Source organism: Ursus arctos, unplaced genomic scaffold (assembly GCF_023065955.2).
Source record: "Ursus arctos isolate Adak ecotype North America unplaced genomic scaffold, UrsArc2.0 scaffold_37, whole genome shotgun sequence".
NCBI lineage: Eukaryota > Metazoa > Chordata > Mammalia > Carnivora > Ursidae > Ursus > Ursus arctos.
This window is the reverse complement of record NW_026623053.1, coordinates 28373245-28395309: the sequence shown is the minus strand read 5'-3', so window position 1 is coordinate 28395309 and position 22065 is coordinate 28373245. Positions and strand designations below refer to the sequence as shown.

Sequence of the window (22065 nt, the reverse complement as noted above, 5' to 3'; positions counted from 1 at the left end):
ATACATTTTTGCTCATCAGACCTAGAATTTTTCTGCTTACATACATCAAGTAGCACTTAAGTGGACTGTTTGTTTCATTCATTCCTAGACATTGATGATCATACAGCACCATCAAAGATCCTTGCAGTCCTGATTATCACTTCCTCCTGAGGGTTATCATGGTGATTGTGCTGAACATGTCTTTGACAGTTAAGTCCTACTTGGCCTCTACCAGGATCTCAATATTCCCACTGAAATCATGGATCCCGATTTCATTGTGGCATCTCCGTTATCATTTCCAACCAATTAGGACAGCCACCAAAGAATTTTTCAAGGATATCTGTGGACCTTTACTCAATACCTTGATAAAGGTAAATTTTATGGGCCAGTATAGGGATGGTATGAATAGAGCATTACTAAGCAGGATGCACATAATAGGGCAAGTCCAACATACCCATTTCCCTGAACCTTCAGATCCCTTCCTCTACAGTATGCCAGAAGTTCTGGCTTCTCAGCATATAGACTACCAGCTTCAAGTAACCAATTCAGAAATACTACCAGCTGCTCGGGTCAACCTGAGTCACAGGTAAGTATTTGGTAAGATCCTGTAATTCCTTCAGTGCATAAGTTTTCTCCTCCAAGAACAGGTCTTGTCCTCCTCCATCAGGGCAATGCTGAAATCTCTCTCTTTTTAAAAGTTTTTATTTAAATTCCAATTAGTTAACATACAGTGTCATTAGTTTCAGGTGTACAATATAGTGATTCGTCACTTCCATACAACACCTGGTGCTCAAGTGCACTCCTTAATGCCCATCACCTATTTGAAAGGTAACTCTTGCTCGAAGTTCTCAGCCTCATTTATATCTACCCAAATGCCCGCATCCCCTGTTGCAGGGTCCCAGTACTTCTCTACTAGGGCTCTTACCTTAGCATAACAGATCTAGGTCTCACATTTAATTAATGTTGCAACTCGATAGCCTTTACTGTTGGCCATGGGCTTGATTCTCAGCCATTATCTTCCCTGCAGGTACACGAGAAATGTTTCTTCAAAGCTGTCAAAGAAGCTTTTTGATTTTCTACTCATGCCTTAAGTTTGGGATTCAGGCCATTTGTCTTTTTTCCCATGTATTCTCTCAGAGGCAATCAGAGCAAATGACACTGTGATTTTAGTAATCATCACTATCAAAGCAGCTAAGTGTAAGAAATTGGTCTTCCAACGATGCACCCTCCATCAGCACTCCATCTCTTGCCACTACTGATGGTTATTTCAGTAATTGTGATGCCATTGTTTCATTTTCCATGGCAAAAAGTGTATACAGGTAATCATCAGATTATGTGAGTAATACCATCCCACAAAGCAAGGATTTCCTTCCTGAGGCTTCTTCCAATTCCTGTAACTATCAATCAGGGTTCTGGCAAGAAAGATACAGCACGGAAAGAGAATCTAATGAAAGGACTATTTATAAAAATGAGGACAGGGTTAAAGGAACCAATAAAGGATAGTGAAACACCGTGAGACTAGCAACGGTGGAATACCATTATCATACTCGTCTTAAAGGGGCAAGGAAAAAGAGAGCTAGTTAGAATCCTTTAAGAGTGATACAGCTGTAGGATAGGGCCACAGTCAGGCAAGGTAGTCTCTTCTGTACCTTAGGGCTTCTTGGAACACTAGTTTATATGAGGTGCAAGCAAACTTTAAGCATCCCTTCTGAATGTTATACTTCTGATACTGTGAGGAAATCAACAAGGAACAACATACGATTATTTATAACTTACATTTTTTCTTAGCTACTGAATTCGCAGACAAGACCAAGTTATGAACCAAAGACAGGAACCCTGCTACCAGTCCTCATAAAAATCTAAAATATACCCTGGGAATCAGGGTTAATAAGAATAGCATTTTAACATATCAGAGGATCATTTCAAGCTGGATAAAAAAGAATGTACATTGCCTTCCTCAACTCTTCTAATTTTTTAAAATTATATTTATTCATATATTTTAAAAATATTTTATTTTTAAGTAATTTCTGCACCCAAGTGGGGCTCAAACCTACAACCCCGAGATCAAGAGTTGCAAGCTGCACTGACTGAGCCAGCCAGGCACCCCCCATTCTTCTTTTTTAAAACTCCCGTCATAATGACCAGATACAGATTGTGAGTGAGATACATGTTGTACTGCCGTCCAGAGCAAAACAGAACCCTTCTATACTTCGAAAACATGGTTCTGACTTCAATAGACAACTGACCCTAATTAATAAAAGATAGAATAGTTGAACTATTTGAAAATCTAAATCATAACTGCGGCAGATGTCTTCCAAAATTTAATTAATTTATATCTAACAAATCTATGGAGCAATAAACTCAACAACAGTGTTACGCTTTGCAACTACTTTATGCTGGAAGTTTGATCAGGACATTACATAGGTTAAGCCTATGTGTTCCATGCACAAAATTATTGTCCTCATGCTCTGTTCTGTCACACTTAAGAGTTTCAATTAGCCTTTCTGTCTTGGCTATTAAGTTGTGAACCTTACCTAGGTAGATGTTAAAAAATTTAATGTCCCCAATTTTTTTTTAAATTCAGCGTTGGCTAAAATTGATATCAGAAGCCACAGATTATAATTAGCATTTTACTAAAGAAACTTGATAGAATGGAAAAACACTACAAAGCACAGAGCAAACCCTTTTGGTTGTTATGCAGATAAGAGTAAAATTTGGAAGATATTTACATGTCAGATATTATGAAGACACAAAGAGTATATGATATTGAGAGTGGGATGAAGGGCTTATCAAGCTATATTTATTCTTATTCCATACCTTGTTATAATATTAGGTAGTTTGTAAATCTGTTAGCTACAATTTTTTAATTATTATTTTTATTATATTACATTATTTTTAAAGATTTTTTTAAAAAGATTTTATTTATTTGTTTGAGAGAGCGAGAGCAAGCACAGAGGGAAAGCAAGCACTGAGAGAGCACTGAAGGAGAGGAAGAAGCAGACTACCCGCTGAGCAAAGAGCCCTCTCCGGGTTCAATCCCAGGACCCTGAGATCACCACCTGAGCCTAAGGCAGACACTTAACCGACTGAGCCACCCAGGTGCCCCACATTTTTTTTATTATTATTGAAACTATGTGCTTAATTTTTCAGGATGTAAAATTAAATTTATGTAGCATAGGTTTATTTTATGGAAATTGAACTTGAATTTCTCTACCAAGCACGTAATATTTAACCCACCAGCTATGAATTCACTGATCTTGTTTAAATGAACTCGGTCAGTCTTTTTAAATCCTTAAGATTCTTTTGGAGTTGGAATAAAGCAAATGTTTTCCTCTTTGCATCAGTTGTGGTACAAGTAACGATTATAACAGACACATTTTTTAACCACCACGTAGAATTTCAACTTTTTCCATGCTATCCACCTCTGGGTTGATGGTCAAAGCATATGGATCTGCCATTGCTGGCAACATAAAAATATCTGCACTCCAGAGCCTTGTTGAAGCCTATGACCTCAAACTTTTTACTGCCCAGTTCATATCAAACGTTGTGTTTCAAGAATAACATGCTTGATGGATTATCAAACATTTATCCTTGCTTCAAGCTAGGAATTCAGAATTTCCACTTTATGAAGGCTCATGAGGTAAATTTCTCTGAAGTCTTCGTGTCAGGACAAGATATGCCTCTCTTGATCAATTGCTTCATTGTGATCTCAAAAACACTATGAAACCCTCTGCTTTGGCCAGTTTGCTGCATTGTTCCGGTATCCAATCTTAACAGCATACCTATGTCTTCACTTACTTATTTTTACCTTGTAGTATAGCATGTATTTTCTGTATGCTGCCTCAAATTCTCTGGAAAAATGCAAGTATAAATAAGTAAGAATAAATTTCAGACTAAAGAAAGGATCAATGCTTATAGGGTCAAAGGAAGAAAAAAAGAATCTATGACAGTAAACAAGTACTAGGATACCAATAGAACATTTGAAAAGATTTTGAGTCATTGAAGCCAAAAGTATGTGCCCACCAAAACAAGTGCCAAGAAGCTTTGAAAGAAGGAACTGTTCTTCAACAATTTTTTTCAATGCAGCAAACACATAGGCTTTGTCCATAGAGCATGTAAGTCTGAGCTTACTTATGTTCCCTAAATAAGTGTCCTTTGTGCATGGAGCACAAGAAAATACATATATTCCTTGTCCTGTTAAGGTGTAAATTTAATTTCTACTTTACACAATTAATTACAATGATCACCAACAAGGAGGATACTGCCCAACAACAGAATTGAATTGGATGCTCAAAACCACAAACCAACATCTGCAACTCGCTGTTTTGTGATTTTTTCAGTTACTAAACGCATTGGCTGAGTCCTATCTGGCTTTTCTGTTCAAAACCTCTACTGAACTCTAGGAATATCTTTGCCAGTATACATAAAGCTGGCAACTTTATTTCTACCTTCAGAACAGGACTGGAACTGAAACTGCAAAACAGCTTGTGAAATATCAGCCAAATTACTTCCTCGAACTCCTGCTCCATATTCTGCGCACTGTGAAGTATTTTATAACCTCTTCTGTTTGATAACCCTATTTATAATCCTGTACAATGCCTTATAGACACTTTCTTGGGTGTCAGATGCAAAACCGTATGCTCTGCAAGCTGCAGATAACGATACTGAGCTATTGCCAAATATGATGTCTTGTCCCAGGTCACACACTGAGGAGGCGGTAGAGCCAGCACCAGGTTGTGGTCTCTGCTTGTGTTTTAACTTCTGCACAACTCCTGATCTCATTCAAGAAGCAGTGCCCCCCGGCAGGCATTGCGTGTGCCCAGCAGGGATGGAGGCCACTGAGACTTCCCAGGAAGTCCGGCTCTCAGCAGCGTCGTGGAAAAACTCCGCAGAGGACAGGTTGTGCAGGTGTGCGGCGAAGCCTCAAGCCGGCACCCTGGGAATGCCCTGCACAACAGGAAGGCGCAGCAGGGTGTGCCGCGGCTTGCTTTAGCCGGCACGCCCCGCCCCCTCCCCGGCACCCCACGGCCAGGTGACTTCTGGCCCAGTGCCCTCGGCCTACCTTGTCCGTGGTGCGCCGGAGACGCCGCCCTCGTGCCCACCCTTCTCCGTCTACCCGTCAGCCTGCAAGTTTACCTGACGAACCTGGGGGCGGCTCAGCGGGGGCCCGGCGGGTCACGAATGCCCGCGGGCGTCCGCGACCTCAGCGGCTGGCGCGGCCTGCGCCCCGAAAGCGCGCACCCGGTCGGGGGGCGCGGCGGCCTGCGGCCGGGAGAGTGTCGTGTCGCGACCAGGCCTCGGGGCGGCACTCTGGTCCCGCGGCCGGCGCGCTCGGGCGGGCCGCTGGGCGCCGACCCACGCTGGCCGGGAACGCTTCAGCCGCTGACGCAGCCCCGGGCGGGGGACGTGGTGCGGCGGCGGCGGCGACGGTACGCGCCTCCGCCGCCTGCGAGAGGACGTGCGGGGCGACGGCGGCGGCGCGAGCCCGGAGCGGCCGGCGGCGCGGGGAAGCGGGGCGCGGGCGCCGGCGAGGGAGTAGGTGCCGGGCCTGGCGCTCAACAAAGAGCGGGGCCGCCCCCTCGGCTCCCGGGCCGGCCCCAGGCCCCGGCGGGCGGGGAGACCGGCTGGGCTGTCGCGGGCGGCCGGAGGGGGAAGGGCCGCGCCCGGGACGGGACTGCGGGGCGCCGTGGACCCTCCCAGGCCCGCTCGTCGCGGCCCCGGCGGGCGGAAGGGACGGGGCTGGGCCGCTCGGGGTTGTAGCCTCTGCTCGTCCCTCGTGCAGGCGGAGCTGCGGGCGGACGCTCCATGCTGGGCAGCGGCGCCGCTCGTCCTCGTTAGCGGGAACCGGGGCGCCGCGGGCAGAGCCGGCGGGGGCCGGGCCCTGAGCGAAGATGGAGGCCCCGCTGCGGCCTGCCGCCGACATCCTGAGGCGGAACCCGCAGCAGGACTACGAGCTCGTCCAGAGGGTCGGCAGCGGCACCTACGGGGACGTTTATAAGGTGAGGCGGGCCGGGCGCGGCCCGGAGCTGGCTCCCTCCCTGCGGCCGGCAGGCGCCCGGGCAGAGGCCGCTTTCCGGAGGAGCGCGAGACGTGGGGAGGATGCCTTCATTGTTGCATCTGGGGCCGAAGCGGCCGGGGCTCCGTCTGCTCCGCGTGCGGCGCCCTGGGTTCCTTGCTTGCTCTCGCCACCAGCACGCAGAGCTCCCCGCACCTTTGCAGCCACTGCTGTACTTTTGTGTGTGGTATAAAGGCCGTTTACGTTTGTTTGCGGTATTGAGGGGCGTTCGAATCTGCTTCTAGAGCTGCTCTTGAGGATGTGCTGGACTTAGCATGGAAAAATGCTTCGTGGAGGACAGTGGGTGAGAAAGAATCTTGGCATTAGACGTTTGCATTTAAAGAAACAACTCTTAAATGGTTGAGCTTGATTTAAAAAGTTATATGAAACCAGGTCTGTCAATTTTAACTGTAGGCAGTGTAATACTAATCAAGATGATGGGTGCACAAACATTATCCTGTGTAGAATTCTGCTTTTCCTGGCAGATGCTTCATTATTTGTATTGGGTCGATTTTTTCTTTTCCCCCTACTTGAGCGGTTCCTCTCTTCAGGGAGTTAGAACATTCCATGACCAAGAGGGGATAAGAGCTGTTGTCTTTTTAATTGTGCTCCTTCTCGTTATTTGAGACAAATGGGAGAGTGAGGTACGGTTAATTTGGGATTAAAGAAAAATTATAAAGAAGCAAACTGAATTCCCTAAATCCACTGAGTTCTTGAAGGATTAAAAGGAAAGAGATTGTTTCAGATTGCTTTATGCTTTTTGTTTTTTATTTCAAAAGGAGCGTTAATGCATCTCATATGGCTATATTAAGGGAATTTTCCTTTGATTTTTGCAACAGCTTTGTTTATTGGGTTTAATCATGATATATATCCCATTATTCCAAACAACACTCCTGCATATAGCTGTGAAATGGCCTTCTGTCATATGGGTAATTTGCTGTCTACTCCTCTGGGGTAGGTCGTTGTATTGCACAGATGGTAAAATGGAAAGAAAACATCCTTTTTTTCTCCTTTTCTGCTTTTATTATTCCATTAATAATAATGATTCAACTCTAGCACTGTGTCATTTTACTGAAAGGGACTGTGATGGGTAGGCTTTTTATTCATTAAAAGGGCATTTGAATCTTCTATGTAGGCACTGTTCTAGGTAAGGGCTGGTTAACTGTGAGGCAAGTCCAGTTCTTGCCCTGTGAATACCTTTGAATTCAAAGTGGGTAATAATAACAGAATCCTCTTTATGTAGAATTCGAGGTAATTAACTCTTAATTGTGTAGCTATGGATTAGCCATTTTGCGGAATGCTCTTTAAAAAGTTGAAATTCCTATTTTGCCTTCTCAGTCTGACTTTTTAATCATTTTCATCTTAGGATTCACTATGTATTAGATTCAGTTCATGTTAACGAAATAGTCTAAATTCCAGTTCTTGCATATTTCTCTTCTCCCTACTACAAGAAAATTTAAAGTGTTTTCCCTACAAAAATCTCAAGATCTCCACCTTTTTTTTTTTTTTCATAACTGTAATAACTAAAGCAACTCTCTGGAGCAGGATTTTATTCTTGCCAGGAAAAGCAAAGGGTTGTATTAAAGGGAAAGCTAATGTCTGTCTTTGACCCTGGTGCCTCCCTGCCCCATGTCTGTCTTCCACGGCTCCTAAACAGAGGATCTCCTAAACAGAGGATCGGTGACTGAATATTTATCATACATCATCTTCACCGCCCGCCCCCATCTCCTTCCTCACCCCATTCATGCTCTCACACTTACATGTATACTCATTCCAGTCTTGGGCAGCCTCTAATTCCTAAACATCCTCAGAATCCTGGTTCTTTGTCTTTTGTTTTCCTTTGTTCTAATTACCTGGAATCACCTCCCACCCCCTCTTTTCAACTGTTGAACTCTTACCTGCCCACGAAAACCTTCCTCACAGGCTCCTCCAGGAAGCTCCAGCTGTTCCCCTTTATCTCTTCCCCCCCATCTATTACTTTCCCCTCTTTATTCTGTTCTAGCCACACTGACATGTTTGCTCTTCCTTAAACATAAGCATCTTCCTAACTTCGGGTCTTTGTTCTTGCTATTTCCTCTGCTCAGTATGTTTTTCCTCAGACAGCCATGACTTGCTCCCTTCTCTCCTTGCTTTTTACACCCTCCATCTTTTTTTCCTAATTTACTTTTTTCTTTGCACATAATCACCACGTAACATAATCTTTTATTTTTTCTTGTTTATTATCTGTTTCAGTCCACTAACATACACCATGAGGAGAGGAGTTTTATCTGTTTTCACTTCTCTTATCACTTACAGTACCTGGAATTATGCCTGGTGCAGAGTAAGTGCTTCTAAAAATTTGATGAATGAGTGAATGAATAACTCTCAGTAATTCTATCACCTAGGTGTCTGGGCATATTCTTTTGACATCACAACACTAAGTTAGCACTTAATACTCTGTGTTTATTTGTAATGCTTATTATGGTATCCTGCTATGTATTTTTATTTATTTATTTGTTTGTTTGTTTATTTAAGATTTTTATTTATTTATTTGAGATAGAGACAGCCAGCGAGAGAGGGAACACAAGCAGGGAGAGTAGGAGAGGAAGAAGCAGGCTCCCAGCGGAGGAGCCTGATGTGGGGCTCGATCCCAGAACATTGGGATCACGCCCTGAGCCAAAGGCAGACGCTTAACGACTGTGCTACCCAGGCGCCCCCTGCTATGTATTTTTAGTACAAAATTTAATTGAGTTCTCTAGGAAAATATTTCTGGAAAACTATTTCATAGCATACCCATATTCAGCTCTCTAAATCCTACAGAATTGTGTCAGCTTGTATTTACTCCCTTTTATATACCTAAAAACATGTAACATTCAGAATGTAGTGCTGAAGTTTTGAAGCTCAGAGCAGTTACAGTAATTTTGCTGTTTATCACTGTGTTTCTGATGAGCTGAAAATCCTTGGAAGCTTTAGAAGTATTTTCAGTCAGTGATACAAACTAGTAAAATAATAACAGTGAAGAATAACTGAGGTAAATTAGTTGCTCTTCTAGTCAGGTATTATCTACTTTTCTTTATAAATATTACAATTACGGCAACTATCTGGAGCAGGATTATATTCTTGCCAGGAAGAGCAAGTATCTTCTGAAGCAAGAGCTTTAAAAGGACTACAGCTTTGAGACTCTTTGTGGATTATATATATGCTCTACAAAACACAGACAGCTCCTGTCTTTGCTGAGAATCTCCAGTAGGGGAGAGCTCAATCTTAAACTGGCTATTCCCTGGTTGAAAAGATAAGAATTCTTTAGATAAATAGAGAAGCGCAGGAAGTGGTAGAGGGGAAAGAAAAGAGAAAATGAATGTGGTGGAAGATGGATGAAGGATTAAATTTCAACTGAGCAAATTTTATTTGTAATTAATGTGAATATTTAAATCTGCCAACAGAAAGAGGAAGTCTGGAGATTTAGTGTTTTCACTACCTTCTGTCCACAGAAGAACTAGACAGGTCAGATGATCTAGACAATTATAGTATCATGATGCAGTTTATAATTAACAGTACAAGCTATTGATGTGGTCTTTATCAAAATATTTGTATCAAAATTGTTCCCAACCTCTATTCCAGAGAAGGTTTAGGAATCTTTTTTTTTCACCTTTTGAGGGCTATAAATTCAGAGTGTGCAAACCCATGTATTTTTTTTTCCTAACCTGCATGCTTTTTCTGCTTGATATACAAGTATGACATGTCTAACTACAGGAGGGAAGGAATAGATGTCTCTTGTTCATCACTATAATAGCAGAGAGATAGATGCTCACTAAGTATTTGTTGAATGATATTAGTTATAGAAAATTACCTGGAGATAACACAGTTAATAATTCAATGTAGTTTACTTTTTTCCTAATGTTTTTAAACCAATACGTTTCTAAAAAATGGTTTTTATAAAATAAGGATCACAATGTATATCTTTTTTCTACTTGAATTGGAATGGCTAGCATTTTCCCTGGTCATTAAATATTCTTCAAAAATACCATTTTTAAAGGATCTATTGAACAAACACTCATTTAGTGAATCGTTCTAAGGTTCACATTTGTTGTTTTCAATTAGAAAATTTTTTTTGCAATTATAAATAATGTGTAATTTGTATGGAAATCTTTGTCATGGTAGTTTTATCGCTTCCATGGGTTCTTCTGGGTGCTGGATGAACTGGGTCCACAGGGGCGAATCCCTCTTTTATATATATCCTCCTTTTCTCTCCCTTAAACCAGAATCACAATTCTGGAATGACTTGAGGCATCCTGAAGCATATTTCAGGATCCCCTTGTATAGATTCGTTTATTCTGGAAATATTTATTGACTGCCAACTGGATGTTAGGGTATGGAGATGGAGACACAAGAAAGAGAAAGTACACTATTAACAAGGAATGTATAATTTAGTCAGGAAAACAGACATGTAAACAGTTACAGTAGTGTAAGTGCCATAGTAGAAGTGAAGTCAAATATCCAATTCTGTCTTTACTGGGAATAGGGGAAGGGAGGAGAGGAGAAAGAACTACGATGTGAACCAGGGAGGATTAACAAAGAAGTGCACATAAACTAGATCGTAAAAGAATGCAGAGATATTTTCAGGTAGACAAGATGGGAAAGATTATTTCAGGCTATGGGAATAGTGGGTGCAAACACCTGGCATCTTGAGAAACCATGAATTTTGACGGATCTGCATCTGCAGATTTGTTGTGACCAAATATGGCAGAAATGTCATAGATGGAGAACACAGTCCATTTTCTGGCAGAAAAGGGCCAGATAATGGACCTTATATGTCATATCAAAGAATTGGACTTCTTCCTATAAACTGAAGAAACACTGAAGAAGAGAATCTCTTATGGTGTAGAGGATGGATTAGGTAAAGTTGCTGGAAGTATAAAGACCAGTTATTGAATAATCCAAATAAGAGTTCATGCAAGCCTAAATTTAGGCACTGGAACTGAAGATAAAAGGAAGGGATGAATTTGAGTCATATTTAGAAGATGATCAAAATTACCTGGTGATTAATGGGGGGAGGGGACAAGTAATCAGTGGCATTTAAAATTCTGACTTGGGTGATGATATTGCTGCCATCAACAAAACTAGAAAATACTGAATGTGTGGGTCTGGATCTTGTGTCTGGTTTTGGACATATGGCATTGCATTGGTGGGTATGTCTAATCGATGGTAGGAAATGTAGCTCTGGCCTTGAGAGGTGAACCAGGGATACAGGTTTGGGAGTCATCATCACTTTATGGCGTGGTACTTAGAAAGTATAGGTGAGGTCACCCAAGAGAGTTTATAGGAGAGTTGAGGAAATGCTGTAGGGTTTGAGTGGTGGCAGAAGAAAACAATATATTGAAGGTGTCTAAGAAGGAACAAAGAGGGATGAGGAAGTTCTTTTTGTAGAATTCAAGATTTTAAGAGCTTAACTCTATCATCTCCTGCGTCCATTCTTTTTCCCTTCTGCTCTGACGGCAATAAGGAAAAATATATTGATCTTCAGAAATTACAAATCTGATGTTTTGTGTTATTCCTCCTTTATTTTCCTTGTCCATGGAATAAAGCCTTAGAATAGTGTACACTTTAATGCCCCGCCTATCCTGGCGTTCTCACCGTACTGAACTTTATTCAGTTCCTTATATGCACTGTATTCTCTGTCCTTCAGGTTTTTGCAGTACTGTTTCCTTTTCTTAGAATTCTTTTCTTCTTTTTTTTTTTTTTAAAGGTTTTATTTATTTATTTGACACAGAGAGAGACAGCCCGTGAGAGAGGGAACACAGGCAGGGGGAGTGGGAGAGGAAGAAGCAGGCTCCCATCGGAGGAACCTGACGTGGGGCTTGATCCCAGGACTCTGGGATCACGTCCCAAGCCGAAGGCAGACGCTTAACGACTGAGCCACCCAGGCGCCCCTCTTCTTTTTTCTCATCTATCTTCTACTCTTTGGGTTTTTTTTTTCTTCTTTAAGATCTGTTTATTTATTTGAGAGAAAGAGAGCACACAAGCGGGGGGGGGGCAGAGGGGAGGGAGAGAGAGAATCTCAGGGTAGATGCCCCACTGAGCACCGAGCCTGAAGAGGGGCTCAATCTCACCACCCTGAGATCATGACTTGAGCCAAAATCAGGAGTTGGCCGCTTAACTGACTGAGTCACCCGTGTGCCCCTGGATTTGTTTTTAAACATTGCATTTTCAGGGCAGCCTTTTCTGTCCCTTAAATAAGGTCGTAGCTATTTGCTGTATGATTTCTTACCATAATACTCATCGTTCGTCACGTATCATTGTTGCTGTCAGTCTTCCTGCTCTATTCGAACTGCATGAGAACAGGGACCTTGTGTTTACATTCAGTCAGCTAGCCTAGCATAGTGCCAACCAGATAGTATGTGCTCAATAGACATGTTTTGAAGGAGTGAGGAACATCGTGGTCATACAAATAAGGAGCCGAAAGAGTTCATTAAGAGCAAAAGATTCAACATCAGTAATCATCAGGGAAATGCAAAGCAAAACTGTAATGAAGTATCACCTTACACCAGTCAGGATGGCTGGTATCGAAAAGACCAGAAATGACTAGTGTTGATGAGGATGTGGAGAAAAAGGAACCCTCTCACACTGTTGGTGAGAATGTAAATTGATGCAGCCACTGTATAAAATAATATGGAGATTCCTCAAAAAATTAAAGTAGAAATGCCATATGATCCAGTAATTCCATTACTGGGTATTTACCCAAAGAAAACAAAAACAGTAATTCAAAAAAATATATACCTCCATGTGTTTATTGCAGCATTATTTACAGTAGCCAAGATATGGGAGCATCCCAAGTGGCCATCGATGGATGGATAAAGAAGATGTGGTATAGATTATACAATGGCATATTACTCACCCAAAAAAAGAATGAAATTTTGCCATTTGTGATGACATGGATGGTCCTAGAGGGTAGTATGCTAAGTGAAATAAATCAGACAGAAAGACAAATGCTATATGATTCCACTTATATGTGGAATCTAAAAAACAAAACAAATGAGCAAACCAAAAAATCAGAAACAGAGCCATAAGTACAGAGAACAACTGGTGGTTGCCACAGGGAGGGGGGCAAGGGGTATGGGGATGGGCAGAATGGATAAAGGAAAGTGGGAGGCACAGGCTTCCAGTTATGGAATGAACAAGTCGTAAGGATGAAAGGTACAGCATAGGGAGTGTGGTCAGTGGTATTATAATAGTGTTGTATGGTGACAGACTGTAGCTATACTTGTGAGCATAGCATAATATTTAGGGCTGTTGAATCACTATGTTGTATACTTGAAACTAATGTAACACTGTCAGCTATACTTGAATTAAAAATAGAATAAATTTTTTATTTCTTAAACTATGAGATTTAATACTTAGGCATCATAGAAAAAGAAAAATCACTTCTTTTGTAAAAGTGGGTAACTTAAAAATGTTAATCCTTAGTCTCATTCTCTAAAATTTTTTTTATAATTGTGTTCAATTAGCCAGCATATTGTACATCATTAGTTTTTGATGTAGTGTTCCGATTCATCAGTTGCAAATAAATTTTTCAAAAGGCAAAATTGTTGAGGTGTAAGTGATAAGTAAGGAAGTAGAGGGAACGTAGACCCCTCCTTGAAGCAGTGTAGCTATGAAAGGAGGAAGCAATGAGACACGCAGACGTTTCTTACACTGTTTCTGGTTTTTTTCCTTCCATTGAGACTGATTACAGCTTTTCAGTTATTATTCTTCAGGATTGTTTTTTTACCCAAGTGACCAGGAGTGTTGCTGAATTTAGAGAAGGAATTCCACAGGGAATGAAATCAAGACAAAGAATTTGGGAGGAATTGAAAATTGAGAAAGACTAAAGGCAAAAACTTAGGATGGGATTGTTAGGGACTTAGATAGGGAATACTTTTAAAGCTTATTTCCCTCCCTTTTTTACTACCCTCCCTCCTTTTTTCTCTCCCTCTTCCTCTCTAAAGTAGAGCCTCTGATGATTTCCAGCCCCAGTAGTTTCCCTATGAGTATGGTTAGGATGAGGCACCTTGATGAATGGGGGCTGGGATGGAGCACGGTGATGACAGGGTGGAAAGGGGTATTTAATATTCAGCCAGTATTTAGAGAGGACCTCTTATGTGCCAGACTCTGTACTGGGGCCTTGGGATACATAGGTGAACAAAGATTCTTGCTCTCGTGGAACTTATATTCTAGTAAGGGAAGAGAGACGATAAACGCCATAGTAAGTTGTGTATGTTAGAAGGCTATTAAAGATAGGGAAAGAAGGAAAAGTTGAGCAGGTTAAGGGGATCAGGATTGCCAGGGTGGGATGGGGGGCAGGTTGGGGAATATATGAGGATGGTCGGGGTACGCCTCATTGAGGTTAGATTTGAGCCAAGTCTTGAAGCAAATGAGGGACTTAGCTGTGTGGATATCTGTGTAATCAGAGGAAGTCTTAAGTATCTATCTTACTGAATCACCTGACCCTATCACTACAGCTAAATTATAAGCTTAGGGTCAGGAATTAGAACTAAGACATCGTCATTGCCATCATCCCATCTCACTGGCTGGTGCAAGAGTACAGATCATCGTGATTTTAATTAAATTCAGTTCATCTGTTGGCTGTGTTACCCATTCCTATGTCATTTTTAAAAGCATGACTTTGTAAACAGATGTGTAGCTGCCTCTACTATGTCTCTCTCCATCGGTGTTCTCTGCTCTTTAAATAAAGCTCGTAAGTAGGCATGCCTAATGGCCCCAAATATGAAGGCGATAGAAAATGGATATATATGCTGTTTATTATCTCTCTGGCATTTGATATCAAAGCATCACCTACTTTCTCTTTTTTGATAGTAATACCATTTGTTTCAATATACTGTCCTTTCTGTGCCCTGGTAGTCTGGCATAAGGGATTGTTGGATTTTCATGTTAGGGTGAGAGAGAGTGAATAACTTGCAAAAATAGGTTAATAGCAAAAAATAAGGACTGCGCTTCAAAAATCTTCTTTAAAATTACATGTTTTTATTAAGCTAGTGGATATCTTATCAAAGTTATTTAATTAGATGTTATGTTAAATATTATGTAAGGTTACTGTGAAAATAAAGTGTGTTATTAGGATGAAGTGTACTATTATGGATGTTTACTGTTTTATAAATCGTCTGGTTAAATCTTTTTCTTTTTTAAAGATTTTATTTATTTATTTGACAGAGAGAGAGAGAGCACAAGCAGGGGGAGCAGCAGACAGAGGGAGAGGGAGAGAAGCAGGCTCCCTGCTGAGCAGGGAGCTCAAGGTGGGGCCTGAGCCAAAGATAGACACTTAACTGACTGAGCCCCCCTGGCGCCCCCCTGGTTAAATCTTAATTTAGTATTCTTTTTCTTACTGTGCAGAAGTAGTCTTATTTTATTACTGCCTAAAAAAAGAACATGGTTCTGATTGTAGATATGAAGCTCTGGACCATGACTGAAGGCAAATAATTTAAAAACTCTTTTCTACCTTCATAGAAATGTGAAAACTATAATAAATAAGTCTTTAAAATACTTTCATCTTGGTGAAGGTAGACCTAAAACAGTGCCATCACTGGTGCAGGTGTAGAAATCCTAGTTCCAGACTTAACTTGTGGCTTTCACCTTAGGCTTATGATACATTTTAGTGTTTTTGTTGTTTTTATTACATAGGTTCAGCATTTTCACTTTAACCATCATCTCTCGTGTTTTTGATAAAGACAAATGGGATAGATTGCAGAGTGACTTAGATTTCTTATTCTGCTTTTGCTTTCAAAATTTATAAAAGTTTCACTTCTCAGCTTTAAATTGTGGTTTCAGACCAAATATACAGGAAGAGAAATATGAAGGTCATTAACAAGTATATAAGTAACTTGTGTTTTCAGGGCTTTGTTGTCAGTTTGAAAACTTAGTCCAAGTTCATATTAACTGGAGCAGGTACTTTCACTTGGCCGTACTGGACTAATTGCACATTTGAGTGTTTAATGAAGGCGATTGCTCTCCAGGTATGTGAAGTACTATTTAAGTTAGTGTAGATAACTCTCTGTGAGGGGCAAGATGAACTTAGTCAAACGTATCTTTATTTCTATTAAATGTCATCATCTCCTACTGAGATTTTGAGAAGCTGAATTGGGAAGCCAGGCACGTAGCCTGATCTATCCTTGGAGGTGTTTGGGCCCATGAATCATATTGGCCCCCACTTGCAACATTTTTTACAAAAATGAAATCGGATTAAAATGACTAAGGGTGACTAACGTTTGCTTAGGTCTTTCATAATCAGTATGTTATTTGTTTCTTACAATGATCCTATGAAGTAGGGACAGGTATATTATCATCTCTGATTTACCCAAGAAAAAACTTACTGTTTGTCCTAGATCTTACTGCGAATAAGTGGCACTATGAGTATTTGAATCCAGATTTTCTGACTCTATAACCTCTGTTCTTTCCACTATTCTCAGCTGCCTGGGGACTGTATCTTTAAATTCATTGGGGCACACACAGCCCTTAACACATTGCTCACCACATAATAAACTCTGAACAAATTATGGTCAGATGAAACTTGGTGGCCTCACTCCTCTGCTGAGAGATGAGGGATTTTTTTTTGGACGGATTTGAGCGTGCGTATAAGCTTCAGTTTGCGGCACTAATTTTAGGAGACACTTTTTTCCTGGTTACCCCTTCTGGTCATTACTCTTACCCTCATATTTTCCAAATTGGAACCCAGGGTTGATTTGCCTTTACTATGGAGATGACTCAGCTCATAGTCACCCTACAATGTAAATAACTAAAACGAGAATCCGTCCTTTTTCTTGGTTGTTGGGACACTCTTCCTGTTGTGCCTTTTCTTGCCCTCATTTTGTCTGGACTTTAAACTTATGGTTATTGTTATCTAGATTAACTGAGTCCCATAGACTGTATTGTGTAATGCTATTATAAATTAAAATACTAATTATTTCAGACAGTTATCATTAACTAGTTACTTCTGTGTGCTTCTGTCTAATTTAAGGTAAATAGGACTGCCTGAGAAGGACATGACTTTTAGCATTGTCTTGGTTTTTTTTTTTTTAAAGATTTTCTTCATTTGACAGAGAGAGAGACAGCGAGAGAGGGAACACAAGCAGGCGGAGTGGGAGACGGAGAAGCAGACTCCCCACTGAGCAGGGAGCCCGATACGGGGCTCAATCTCAGGATCCTGGGATCATGACCTGAGCCGAAGGCAGACGCTTAACAACTGAGCCACCCAGGCGCCCCTAGCGTTGTCTTGTGAACCACTGTGTTACTTCTCACACACATGCACCTCCTTTTTTAGACGAGCTGTGCCTTCTTCCCCTCTTTTTTTTTTTTTTTTAAGATTTATTTATTTTGGGGGCACCTGGATGGCTCAGTTGCTTAAGCATCTGCTTCTGGCTCAGGTCATGATCCCAGGGTCTTGGTATTGAGCCCCACATCAGGCTCCCTGCTCAATGGGGAGTCTCCTTCTGCCTCTCCCTTAGGTCATGCTCTCTGTCTCTCTCTCAAATAAATAAATAAAATAAAATAAAAGGTTTTTCTTTATTTATTTGAGAGAGAAGGTGGGGAGTTTGCATGCAGCAGGGGAGGGAGAGAGAATCTCAAGCAGACTCCCTGCTAAGGATGGAGCCTGATGTGGGGCTTGATCCCAGGACCTAAGATCATGACCGGAGCCAAAATCAAGAGTCAGCCATTCAACCGACTGAACCACCTAGGCACCCCACAACTTTCACATTTTAAACTTTTTAGCTACTAATGGTATTAGATGATGGAGATGCTTGGTTTCCTACCAGTTTTTTTCCAGGAATAATTTCCTATTATTATTTCGGCAGTAGCATAGATCCGTGGGTAGGACTTGCCTTCCTGTTTTGCCTCTCTCTTCCTTGCCTAGGCATAAGTAGCTTTCTTTCTTACCTTTTATTTTTAAAATACATTGTAAGTAATATGAGTTAATTTTAGAAAACTATGATATGGGAATAAATGAAAAATTAACCTGTATTTTCTTTACCGAAAGATAAACATTGCTGTTTATGTCTTTGTAGACTTTTAAAAGATAATAATAAGGGTCTATACATACTTCATAATATATATATAGGCACATATATAATATACAGTATATACTATCTATCTATTTATATGATGCAGGTTTTTTCATTTAACAGTATATCACAAACAACTTTTTATGTTAGTAAATATATACATTTTATATTTGTATATTTCCTTCTATCATTTTACAATTAAAAAAATTTTTTTGACTTATATCTGTTTCACTTAGATCTTTGGCCTCATTGTACAATTTTTAATCCATTATTGTTAAACAAGTAGATTGTCTCCAAGATTTCCTTATTATAAGTGATGCTGTGATCAGTGTCCTTGAACCAATTCTTAACACAAGTATAAAGAAAACTGTTTCTTTAAGTAAATCTCTAGAATTAAATTTTCTAAGCTTTTTGAAATTTTAGTGAATTTCGACTAATTATTCCTCAAATATGTTGCACCCACCAACAGTGGTTCCTTATTTTAATCTTAACTTAAGCCCTTTCTTCCTTTTTCTTTGCCATTAGGATGTCCACATAATTCTCTTTAATTTTCTGGATGGAACTCTCCTTTTAATAAAATCAATTAGTTCTAAGAAAGGATTAGGAAAATGCTTTTCACAGGCAAGTAAGTGTCCTAACAGGCTAAGGCTTTGGTGTGTCCTGAGATAGAAGTCACTGGACAGATTTATTTAGAGTAACCCTATCAGGAAGGCCTCAGGCTCTGAATACGTCTCCCTGGGAATATGTCTGCAGGGAAATGCTGCAATGCAGTCTCCTTCTATGGCAGCAGGAGCACCTGTCTAGACCTGTATAACTGTGTGGAAGGCAGCTTGGAAATACTCCACAAAAATGAAGGAATTTGTGAATAGGCAGGGACCTCTCACACAGTGCAAAAATCCCAAACCCTATCCTTGACAAGTGGTCATTGAACTTATTTAAACAAGAAAGACATACTATGTTTAGAAGCAGTGAGTTCCTTCTTAGGTGCTATCTCTAATCTGTCCCATTGAAACCCAGACAGGGCAGGTACATCTTCGTAGTTCTTTGCTCTTTCTCCAGCAATGCTACCCTCATATCTGAAGTATCTGATGCATAAGTGGTGCTCAGTGGAAAAAAAGTTAAAATAATGAATGACTAATATTTATTTTAAATTTTTATGTGGAGGTTATGCTATAAGTGACTCCACCCTTATTATATTTTGTTCCCATAAATTTGATAGTCTTACTGGTAGTAGTTTCCTTGAAATTCATATAACAATTTATATATGTATAATATATCTAGTGTTTTAACCTCTCTTTTTCCTAAAGGGATTTATAAGAGAAATAAAATGAAGCAATTTACTTTGGTCTTATCAGAGGATAAAGTATTCCATTCTGTTTTGAATATAACACTTTTAACATTTATTTTTAAATTTTGAAAGTATCATAACTTTATAGAAATTCAAAAAAGGAAGTCTCCTTTAATGCCATAAATCTAATGTTATAACTGCTATCATTTTTGTTGGACATCAAACTTTGAGCACTTAGTCAAAGTACGTAATAACCAGAATGGTGGGAAGTGTCTGGAAACTGTACGTGGCGTTTGGAAGGGATTGGATGTTTGTAGTTTTATATATATGATCTTATTTATTTGAGAGAGGGAACGCAAGTGGGGGAAAAGACAGAGGGGGAGGGAGAGAGACAAGCAGACTGCACCAAGCATAGAGTCTGACACGGGGCTGCATTCCAGGACCCTGAGATTATGACCTGAGCCAAAACCAAGAATCCGATGCTTAACTGACCCAGGCACCCCAGCTTTTATATTTTTTATCTGAGCAGGGTTAAAATTAGAGAACCCTGAATGCCATAGGGACTCAATAAATACCTAATAAATTAATACATTTAGATATCTGAAATTTGTCACAGTAGGAGGAATTTGCTAAATCAATATTATCTCACAGTCCAAAACTAGGACCACTGAGGAGAAATTATAGGAAAGTAGATTTTGCTTATAAGAAAGCCTTTATACAACTAAAGTTATCCTAAAAATGAGTGTATCAGATTGGCCAAATTACCGCTGCAAAGTAGAAGAGAATTGTGTTTTTAGAACGAAGTTGGATTAGATGATTTCCAAGAGTTTCCGCCAAACTGGTCTTCTAATAGAACAGTATCTCTGGAGTGGTTTTGGTTTTGTCTATTTTCAGTATTCCTTAAATGTGGGTGATTTTTTTTTTAACATGCTTTCTTGACTTTCTTTTCTTATTCTCCATATTTCCTAAGTAATCTCATCTACGTGGCTTAGGTTCAGTAATGTTGTTGGTGCCCAGATCTGTCCCCAGTGCAGGTTAGCTCTTGAGCTTCAGGAGCTGTCTATTAAGTGGCTTACAGAATGTCACTACTTGTTTTTCCACTGGAACCTAAAATTTAAATATGTTCAAATCTGAGCCATTCATCTATGCCCCTTCACTACCTTCCTGTCTCACCCCATAAGATGTGTTCATCTTCTTTGTCATCATAATGAATGGGACTACACTGTCCACTCAGTTGTGCAGTCCAGAAACTAGGGGTTATGCTAGGCTTGCTGTTTCTTTGCATTTCACATTAAATAGCTTACCAGTTTCTAATGAAGACAAGCTTGAACTAGAGTATAACAGAGGAGGTAAAGGGAAGTGAATGGATTTGATTTATATTTTTAAGCCATCAGGATTTGCTTATACATCATATGTAAAAAATGTGAAGGAAAGAAATGGAGAATGACCTTGGGTTCGGATTTAAGCAACTAAATGGATGTAATTAATTTTATTTAGGTGGGAAGACATGGGAATGAATAGGTTTATGGACCAGGAATAATTGAGTGTTCTGTGTGAGACATGTTAAGTTGAGATGCCTGTCAGGTTTCCTTGAATTTAGGAATCTGGAGCTGAGTAAGGAGAGATTTGTCCTGGAGATGGTTGTTAAAGTCATAGGACTACATAAGAGAATGTTAGATAAAGAAAAAACTGAAATTCCATCATCACTCAGGATAGGTAAGAAAAGAGGGAGTAACAAAGAGGCTGAGGCATTATTGAAGTTTTGAAGAGAGGGGAGTAAAATGGTCCCTATGAAGACTAGAAAATCAGCTTCTCCTAGTAGGGAAGTTATAGTTTGAAATTTGTTATGATTTCAAGTAAGACCAGTTAACATTCTTTTTAATTTGTTTCCAGCAGCATTTAGCTAGTTAGCTATTCAATACCAGTATGGAATGAGTGGATAATTGGGTTTAATCAGATTAGGATTTTGCCAGGGTAGTGTGATACCGGGGAAGATGGGAAAGAAGTTAAGGATGTTTGTAATACAGTGACTGTACATGGAGTGATGGACCATAGAACTCTGAAAGTTAAGGGAATGTGAGGAATTGAGATGTAATTGGTAGCCATAGGGGAATGCTTTGATAAAAATGGAAGGACTAGAACTGAAAGGGTAGGTCATCAGCAAGAAGTACAGTGTTTGAAATCAAGATTCAGATAGGAGGTCAAGGAATGAAAAGTCAGGAAATAGATCTGGAGGATGAAGTCTGTAAAGACTTCCCTTAGAGGCAAGAGAAGGGGTGGAGAAGAAGACTGTAAACCAGAGGCTATAAAATCTTGAATGAATAAGGAGGGGCTGACCAAGAAGTTAGTAGATGGTAGCTACAAGGGAACAGTGGGTGATACAGTCTGTCTTGAGCTGCAGAGGAATCTTACGTCTCATCATTCCCTTCTTTACAGTCTTAAGTTCCCTTAACATGAGGTAATTTTACTTCTTTTAGATGCCTGTGTTTTCTCCATTCTTTACACTGTTGCCTGAAATTCTGCCATAATCACTTACCCCACCACCACTACCACCACCAAGCTTCTGCCGCAGCCCCAAGGTCTCTCATCAGGTCTCAGTTTAGATTTACTTTCTCTTGGAAGCTTCTCCAGCCAGCTTTGAATGGGGTCAGAAGCCTCCTCTGTTGTCTTATATCACCTTTGAGGGCACTTGTCACACTGTATGGTATTTACTG

At 40.4% G+C, this 22065-nt stretch overlaps 2 protein-coding genes across 6 annotated transcripts in view; one reads left to right on the top strand and one right to left on the bottom strand.

Moving 5' to 3' along the window:
• The window catches only part of ATL1 (atlastin GTPase 1), a 78988-nt gene extending 73750 nt beyond the window's left edge, over window positions 1-5238 (bottom strand). Inside the window, exon 1 of the mRNA XM_026513707.4 lies at window positions 5125-5238. The gene's annotated coding sequence lies outside the window, so the exon portion shown is untranslated. The remainder of the gene's footprint in view (window positions 1-5124) is intronic.
• Window positions 5239-5419: 181 nt separating this feature from the next.
• The window catches only part of MAP4K5 (mitogen-activated protein kinase kinase kinase kinase 5), a 100029-nt gene continuing 83383 nt past the window's right edge, over window positions 5420-22065 (top strand). For 2 of the 5 annotated variants that reach the window (XM_057306456.1, XM_057306453.1), the window contains exons 1-2: window positions 5420-5514; window positions 5762-5978. In XM_057306456.1, the coding sequence (XP_057162439.1) occupies window positions 5871-5978 (108 nt within the window). In that variant the 5' untranslated portion in view covers window positions 5420-5514; window positions 5762-5870. Of the gene's footprint in view, window positions 5515-5538; window positions 5979-8267; window positions 8355-22065 lie in introns of those variants that run through there. The other 3 variants (XM_057306454.1, XM_057306457.1, XM_057306455.1) reach the window with 3 other exon arrangements.